The sequence below is a fragment of the Otolemur garnettii genome, unplaced genomic scaffold (assembly GCF_000181295.1).
Source record: "Otolemur garnettii isolate 467f Iridium unplaced genomic scaffold, OtoGar3 scaffold00031, whole genome shotgun sequence".
Lineage (NCBI taxonomy): Eukaryota > Metazoa > Chordata > Mammalia > Primates > Galagidae > Otolemur > Otolemur garnettii.
Window position 1 is genome coordinate 12,238,521 of NW_003852426.1, and position 8,737 is coordinate 12,247,257.

Below are 8,737 nucleotides of genomic sequence, written 5' to 3' on the forward strand. Positions count from 1 at the left end.
ATGACGCCATGGCACTCTACCAAGGGCGACATAGTGAGACTCTGTCTCAAATAAATAAATAAATAAGAGTCCAGGAGTGGTCTAATCCAGAGTTTGGGGGCCCTGGATTGAGACTGAGAAACTATGGGGAGTGCAATATAGGAGGTGGACTTTGGCTACTTACCTGAGCCTTAAGCCAAAGCTTGTGACTGCTTACAATACTGAACAAAAGCTTTGAAAATGATTAACACCCAGCTTCAATAGAAAGTAGTTCTGCTTTCTTTAACAGGACAAGGTAACCCCGAAAGCCAGCACAAGTGGTTGCTGCCAAAATAAAACCCAAAGTTCATGCTCATAGACATTTTCTCTTACTAAAAATCAGCCCATGGGTGGAGATTTAACATGCTGATAAGATAGCTATGTATGAAGAATCTGCACGATGGCTAGATGGGCAGCTGCCAACCAAACTCCGCCTCTGCATGCTGTGATTTTAATACTGGTGCTATACTTTCTTACTCTTCCCCCCTTAAAAGTTCCCCCAGGACTCTCAGCCAATCTGAGAGTGCTTCTTAACCATCACTGTCTCCCTCACGTCTGAACATAAGCCCCAATAAAGCCTTGCCTGTGACTCCCACTTGGCCTCTGGCTAATTTCTATTCCATAGACAGCCCAAGGGCCTACGCAGGTAACAGGAGGAGTGTAGCATCCAGGTCTGTGATTGGGGAAGAGCAACCTATGATTGGGGAAGAGCAACAAAGAGAGATGGAGGCCCAGCCCTCAGGCCCAGGTAAGCAGGTTAGAATGCAGCAGCTGCCAAGCCCAGGCGCGGGCAGGCGTGTCTCAGTGACTCAGCGGGTGCCAGGAAGGGAGAGTTCCCTCTGCTCTCAGAGCTCCCAGACAGCACCCCATCCACCCGGCTCCCGGGGTGTCAGGCCTCCCGCAGCCAGCAGCCTGGTTCTTGGGGTGGGACGCCTACACCCGGCCGATCCCGACTCCCTCCTGGCCTCAGCCACTGGGGCCCATCTCGGGGCGTGGCCGCGGGTGGCCAGAGTTCTGCTGGTGCAGTGGGGGCCACTTGGGTCCTGGCCCCGAGGGCGCCGCGGACCGAGAGCGCCGTAAGTAGCGAGTGCAGTGGCCTGGAAGAGACTGAGAAGTCCCTTTCCAGGCCCCCTGCGTCCCACTCACCCCTTCCAGCCCCAGCTGGACACAGGACTAGGAGAGGTGGCCTGGCACCGCCGTTGCCTTCTAATTGCTCACGGGCCTTCATCTGAGGAGCCCAGACGAGGTTCCTGGGAGGCCCGGGTCAAGAATGACTCAACGCTGTCACCCCAGAGGAAGGTCCCTTCCGAGGATCCATAACCCTGGACACTCCCAGCCCCACCTGGAAGGCGCAGTTTCCAGGCTCTCCCCGTTCTCGTGGACCAGTCCGGAGGTTAAGCTGAGCGTCCCTGTACCCCCCTCGGATTGCCTGGCAGCGGCGCCTTCCTCCCCCCCACGCTCACAATTCCAGATGTGCCACCCAGCTGGCCCCTGCCAGGAGAGGACTCCTCCCTCCCTTTTCTCCATGCATCCTTATCTTAGAAGGCCTCAGAGCCCAAAGAAGGGCTGAATTTAGAGAATCTCTTTGCCTCCAAGTCAGTTGAATGACACAAATTCCCACCCCGGGGTAGGGGGATTAGGGATGCTCAGATCTGTTAGGCCAGGGGAGTCTGAAGGGTCACTAACATTTCCCAGAAGGACAACTTCTGGTGATGTGGACGCGTGGTATGTGAGCCCCACGTCCCGGGCACGGGGCTTAGGACTAAGGGGGCCGGGCAAAGCGTGCTCAAGGAACTCGATCCATTCCATTTTGGGGGCAACAAGATTTGGGGGACCGCAATGGTTCAGACATCTGGCCTGAAGCTGTTATGGTTTCTCTCTGTCTCCTGATTTTCTGCAAACTTTTGCAAAGTTTAGGACAGACGAAAGAAAACGCGCAGCCTCTTGTGCAGCCCCCAGGGCTCTGGGCCTGGGGGGCGGAGATTTCGGGAGACTGAGACCCTGCTCTGAGAGCGCAGAGGAAGAGCGCCGAGCTGGTTTCCTGTAGGGGCTCGGGCCTCAGGCGCCCCGCGGACAGAAGCGTCCGGCCGGGGCAGGGCAGTGCCGGCGCGGGGGAGGGGACTGAGACGGGGGCGACGGGGAAAGCGAGGAGGGGCGGGGAGAGGGTGGGCCAGGGAAGAGAGGAGGGAAGAGGCGTGCAGGGGAGGAGCGAGGGGGCCGGAGGGAGAGAAGGAAGAAGGGAGGGGGCGAGAGTCGGGAGCTGGCGCTGAAATGAGAGAAAGGAGCGAGTGAGAGGGAGGGTTCGCCGGGCTAGCACCGAGGAGCCGAGTGGCCCCTCGGCGGCGGGGGCGCCCGCAGCAGTCGCATGGCGGGCCCTGCGCGGTGATCCGGCTGGGCAAGGGAGTAGCTCGCAGCTTGCACTAGTAAGTGGACAGGGGAGGCGCGCTTCGGCGGCTGAATCGCCGCTGCCCACCCCTAGTCCCCAGGAAGGTCTGTCCACCGGCTGAGCCTTGTTTTCCGCAGGTCCCGGGCCGATGTACCAGGTGAGCAGTCAGCGCCCCCCTAGCTGCGACGCGCCCCATGGAGCCCCCAGCGCAGCTCCGGGCCCAGGTAGGACCTGGAATGGAGAGCAAGGCAGGACATGAGTGTTGTGGGCGGTTAAGGGGGGCCAGTTCCCAGTTCTACCCACCCCTGCATGAGACTCTGGGAGACTTCAGAGAGCTTGGTGGGGGTGGGGACGAGAAGTCTGGGTACTGGGAATCCGGTCCGAGCTGAGTAGAGGGCTGAGGTGAGTAGGGGGCAGAACTGAGCTGCGACTGCGCCAAGTTGGCTCCGACATCCCCCACCCCCAACACGACACAAACACACACACACACACACACACACACACACTGCAATGTCTGTCCGTCTGGGATTTGTGTCCCAACCCTTTCTGCCCAGTGTGTAAATATTTATGGGGGCCCGGAGGGGGGAGTTGTCTGAGTCTTTCTCTTTTTCCCTTCCCCAGCCCAACCAGAGCTCAGAGCTTCCCAAAAACTTTTGTCTGCCTCAAGCAGCTACAACACCGGCCCCTCCCCTCTTTCTTAACCATCTCTCCTTGCCTGCCTTTTCTCACTGCTGGCCAGCCCCCGCCGCTCCTACCCTGCAGGCTGAGCCCCTCTCCCCGCTTCCTCCCCACCCAAGTGTCGCTCATGGGACAGTTTGCAACTCCCTCAGGGTGTCTGGGGTAGGGGCTCTGAGGGCTGTAGCTCTCAGCCTCTTGCTCTCACCATACTGAGGGCTGAGCTGTCTCACAATGGAAGTCCTGGTCGGGAAGAAATCAGGAACACCTGGGATGTGTTTAGGGGCAGGGCATGGGGTGCAGGAGTGTAGGTCCAGACCTCATGACTTGACTCCTTCCTCTAGATTAGTGGAATTCTTTGCCTTCCTCTGCACCAGCCCAGTTCTCCCTTTCTCCCCTCTGGTTCTTTGAATAAGGAAGGTCTGACACTAACTGCACCTCCCTGGTCGAGTTCCTTCCCTCTGTGGCCTCAGTCTACATATCCACCATACAGGCTGTCTCCCTGTTTGGAGGGCTCATCTCAGCTCACTGTCTATTTGGTGTGACTCCCCCACTGTAGAGGGTGGGGTATCTCCTAAACCAGAATAAGGACAAATGGAAGATTTCTGGCCAGTGACCAGCACATATATGAGACCAGTGTGTCTGCAGCCTATCTTGGCCAACCCTCAGATTTCTTCTTCTTTTTATGGGGCCCCTCCAGCAGGGACTTCTGGAGAATAAGTTCCTCCAAGAACCAGGCTCTTTCAGCCTGGAGGGAAAGGGGCTCCAAAGGGTCTTTCTCTGTGTGTGGGAACCTTGTCTCTCTGGGCCTCTTTCCCCCAGCCCTCTTCCTTAGCCCCTGCTCTCTCCCATCCTCCACCTTCCCCAGCTTTCTTCCTCCCTTTATCCTTTTTCTCTGCTCTCTCTTCTACTACCTCCTTCCAAGGTCCACTGCCTTGTTTGACCCATCCTCAAACCCAGCAGCAAGAGGAGGGGGCTAAGTGTGCACAGAGCAGGGCCCAGGCCAAGGTGGAAGCTAGGAGGTTTAATCCCTGGGCTGTAACTTGAGGCCCCCTCCCCCAGCACCCCAGCAAGCCCCCTCCCCAGCCTGGGCTGGGCCAGACAATGCGGCTTTCATAACTTGAGACCTTGCTCTGCCACCGCTTTGGGAGAATGAGCCTGCTGCCCAGGAAGCCCAAACCGCAAGAGACCCAGCCAAAACCCCACAGACGCCTGAATCTGAGACCAGAATCCCCCACACTCTGCACACTGAGCACTGACAGAACAGCAAGGCCACAGTGCTGCCCCCAGGGGCCCTGCTGGCAGGACAGCCAGGGAGCAAGTCGGCCCCCTCCCTCAGCTGTCCCAAACACAGACAGGGCACAAGGGGACTCAAAGCAGCTCTGGTGGGGGCAGGTGGCCAAGCCCCCACACCCTTGGCTCTCTCAGTGCCCCCACCCCCACCCCGAGAGCCCCAGGAGCCTGGCTTCCTAACCCACAAGCAGATTTCTGCCCAGCACTGGGGCGTCACATTCCTGCTCATGGTTCTAAATTGAATTTCCTGGGGAATTGGAGTCTTCAGACCTAAAATAAAACTAACCCAGCCCAGCCTAACTGACCGGCTCAGGCCCTCTCCAATTCTCAGCTTAGTGGCCCAGGATTGTGACCAGTGAATTTACGTTAACCATGGGTACATCAAAAGAGTCTATATTCTCCAATCTTCTTAGGGTTCAGGGCCAAATGCCACCCTAATCCTTGGCTCTTTCTCCTCCCCCTGACTAGGGCATTCAAAACCCCAGAACTCAATACTCACCAGTAGACATTGGTTGAGTGCCCACAGGAGATGCAGACATGAATACCGACACCACCCCATGTGAATGAGCTGGGGAGGGCTATAGTCTGGTTGAGGAGCCAGCACATCACTACCAGTTATAATTAATAAGAGGTGACACTGGGACTAAGTTCTTAGGAACTGGGCCAGTTGGAGGAGGGATTGTTGACGCAAGGGTCAGAGAAGGCTTTCTGGAAGAAGGGGTGAAGTTTGAGCCATGTCAGCAAGGATGGGTTGGATTTGGAGAATGGGAAAAGGTAGAGGTAGGATATTCTGGTCAAGAGGAGCAGTATAAGTAAGCTTGAGTGGAGTGATCAGAAGGTCCAGTGATGGCCCAAGACCACAGAGAGGCCAGTCTATCTGAAACACAGGATCCTTGTATTATACCTTGAAGACTGAAGATGAGGACTGAGACCTTGAATGCCAAATCAAGGAGAGATTGAAGTGTGGCCTTTCAGCTGCCCATTCTCCAACCAGATGAAGTCCTGGCCTTCCCTTTCCAGAGATGGTCAGTGCTCCAAGGGAAAAACCCAGATGCATTGTCCACAAAGACAATGACAAAGGCTAGACCTGAGGGATCAGGCATTGGAGCTCTAGAACACCAGCCAGGGATCTTGAGACTGGAATTCCCATGAGCACTGTCTGAAGCTGTCTGCCCCTCAGTTTGGTGGACAGCAGGCAGAGGGAGCCCACAGAGTCCCTGGCGAAGTTAGGAGTCTCTCTCGGCTTTCCTTCTTGGGCATATGGATTTAAACAAGACTCTTCCACTCTCTTCTGTGGAAGAGTCTTTCCAGAACTCCAAGCATTGACCAGAACCTTATCCTGTGTGGAGTGGGATAAGGAGTGGGAACGTGTTGAAACACAGGGGCTGTTGCCTTTCTGTATTTCTCCCATGTGTGTTGTGACCCCTGAGAGGAGCGCCACAGGTCTGGGGGCTTCTGCTCAGAGGTACCTCCAGCATGTATGGCACCACTGTGCAAATTAGGAAGAGGTGCTTCTCTGGCCAAATGCAGCATGTGTGCAGCTGGGTGGGTAGATGGCACCTACTAGGACAGGGCTCCATCCAGGGACTTCGGCCCCACCCACTCACCCTGTCAGCAAGTCATGCTTTTGTGAAGGACATTATTTGCACATCCACATGTGGGCCTCCTCAAGCTTCACTGACCACCCTCCCTGCAGCCCACTCCACACTTCCACCCTCCAGTAGTTTCTTCTCCAGTGCCTCTTGGTCATAGAAAGGAAACCTGAGCTGTTGGGCATCTTGATGTGTGAGCTTTTGGGCTGAACCTCCAGCCTGGCTTCACTGCTCCTGCCCCAAGCAGGAGCTGCTTCTTAGCCAGCGTCTTGGTATCCTCCAGAGCAGTATCTCCCTCACAGACCTGTCTTCCTGCCACTATTTCTCCTTTATTCTGCTCCCCTGTCTCTGGGTAGTTGGTATAGCCCCTCTTCTGCCCTCAGGGCTGGTCTGCTGAGACCCTTTTGTGCCTCTCTCGGCTCTAGGAGGTCCCTGTCTATCTGTGTATCCAAGTCGGGGTTACTGGATTTGGTTTTCTTTCTTTTCTCATTTCCTCTCCAAAGGCTTTGGTCTGGGCTCTATAATTTCTTATTCCCACCAGATTCAAGGTCATCAGCCAACCCTATAGGTGACTGTTAGGAGAGACTGCCCAGGGTTGGTGACACTTTGGGTGAAGAAGACAGAAGTGTAGACCCTAGTCTTAAACCCTCTTCCTTCCTCTCTCTCTCTGAGGATCAAGAGACCAGACATCCTGACTCTCTACTACAGGATTGAGTGTGTCACCCTGTGCATCCTGCTGACCTCAGGAGGAAGCTTGGGAAGTGACCACAAGGCCAGCCGTGCCCCCGCTACTGTTCTAGGCTTACCAGCCTCAACACCACCAAAGGGCACGTGGTTTCCCTCGTTCATTCTGCAGCTGCTCACTCTGGGGTCTGGTTCCTGCTGCTTTTCTCAAAATTCTCCTTGTTTGCTGATGATTATTCAGTGATCTATGTGAATGTTGCCTTCTCCAGAAGCCTAGCCATACACAGATGCACCCATCCAGGCTAAGGGCCCCATCTTCTGTGCCTCCACAATTCTTACAGATGCCCCTACTGCAACTGTATATGTGACAGACAGCCACCACACATACACAGCCCTGACAGGGAACTCCTCAGACTACGACCTGGTCTTTCTCTTTCTGGTATACACAGTGCTTGTCACATTGCTAGGTGCCTCATAGATAGTTGTCAATGTTAAACAGCACAAAAAGGGAAGGAAGACAGTGAGGGAGAGGAGAGGGAAGAGTGAGTGGAAGGGTGGGTGGAGGTGTTCATGAATAAGCCCCTGTCTGCCAGGACACTGCAACACATCTTATTTACTCCTCAAAACCCTAAGAGATGAAGATTAGTATCTCCCTTTACACAGGATGACCTGGATTCTGGTAACTTGCCCAAGATGGTATAAACCAGAGCTGGGATCTTGTGGCTCCTCTCTCAGTTCTTTTCCAATATACCACGTGGGAGAGTCAGGGCCCCCAGTTTGGGGTCTGGGGCCATGGCAGGATGCCCCTCGGGGCCAGGGTCTAGAGTGAGGCAGGGCCCTCCCTTCCTGGAAATTAGGACCCAAGCCCTGTGCCTTCTCTTTCATGCCAATTTAGCCTTAGCCCCCAAGAGCCACTTCTGAGCTGGTGTGGGCCAGGCTCAGGGCTGGGAGAGGCATCACCTAGCAGGCTGCATTGTTCCTCCTTGAGTGCCATCTCCTCCACTTGCCTGCTGTCCATCGTCCCAGCCCTGTAATCATTCAAAAGCCTTTTGACATTCTCAGTTCAGCTCCCGTAGCACAGTGATTATGGTGCCAGCCACATACACCAAGCCTGGCAGGTTTAAACCTGGTCCAGGCCAGCTAAACAACAATGACAACTGCAACAAAAAGAGGCTGAGGCAAGAGAATCATTTAAGCCCAAGAGTGTGAGGTTGCTGTGAGCTGTGATGCCACAGCACTCTACCCAGGGTGACATGGTAAGACTCTGTCTCAAAAAAAAAAAAGATGTCTTTTGACTTTCTGCAGGAGGCTCTCAATAGGCTCTAAGAGCAGATGGAGCTGGAGGGAAACCACCCCCTGCTTCCCTGGGACCATGATACTGTGAAGGGACCCCAGCAACAGCTCTGTTGTCCTTTAGGAATCCCCAGAACCCAGCCCCTCTCTTTGGCCTAAGGTCCTGTCTCCAGGCAGGGCCTGTGGTCTGCCCTAGGCAGGCATGAGCACACCCACGTGGGCCTACCATCCTCCATGCTACCCACATGGGGCCTTTGGGGCCTCCATTCTCCTCCTTCATGGGCCTTTGGGGACCAGGGTCACTGAGGAACAAGGATTCCTCAGGGGTCTCAGGGTCAGAGGCCACAGAGGGTTGTTCTGAGGCACTGGGTCATCTTCTCAGTATGCTTCCAACTCCTGGCCCTCAGACCTGTGTGCCCAAACTTTAATGATCCCTCTAATTACCTCCCTCTTCTGTTCTCATCTCGCTGTCATTTGGAGACAGTTCAGAGAAGGACTCCACATGTAAGCCCCTCTCTGTTCTCTGTGATGGATTCTGTTCTCTGTCTCCCTGTCTGTGTCTCAGTCTCCTTGTAGGGTATACAGATGGGTGTTCATCTTTCTCTGTCTGGGCTTCACTGCTTGTGTCTCTTCATCGTTCTCTGCCCCCTCTGTGTCCTGTTTTTCCCCTTGCCCTTTTGACCTCTGTGTCTCTCTGAGGGGAGTCTCTTGTTTCTGTATCTCCCTGCTCCTTCTCTCCCTCCCAACATGATATGTGGGGAGGAGGAAGGTAGGAGGCCATCCTCTTGAGACCCCT

General features: G+C 55.1%; 1 protein-coding gene across 2 annotated transcripts in view; it reads left to right on the forward strand.

The window, feature by feature from the left end:
* The first annotated feature begins 2,301 nt into the window (after positions 1–2,301).
* Positions 2,302–8,737, forward strand: part of MDFI (MyoD family inhibitor) — a 13,651-nt gene continuing 7,215 nt past the window's right edge. The window contains exons 1-2 of one of the 2 annotated variants that reach the window (XM_003789177.1): positions 2,302–2,441; positions 2,542–2,628. In XM_003789177.1, the coding sequence (XP_003789225.1) occupies positions 2,553–2,628 (76 nt within the window). In that variant the 5' untranslated portion in view covers positions 2,302–2,441; positions 2,542–2,552. Of the gene's footprint in view, positions 2,442–2,541; positions 2,629–8,737 lie in introns of those variants that run through there. The other variant, XM_012804713.1, reaches the window with a different exon arrangement.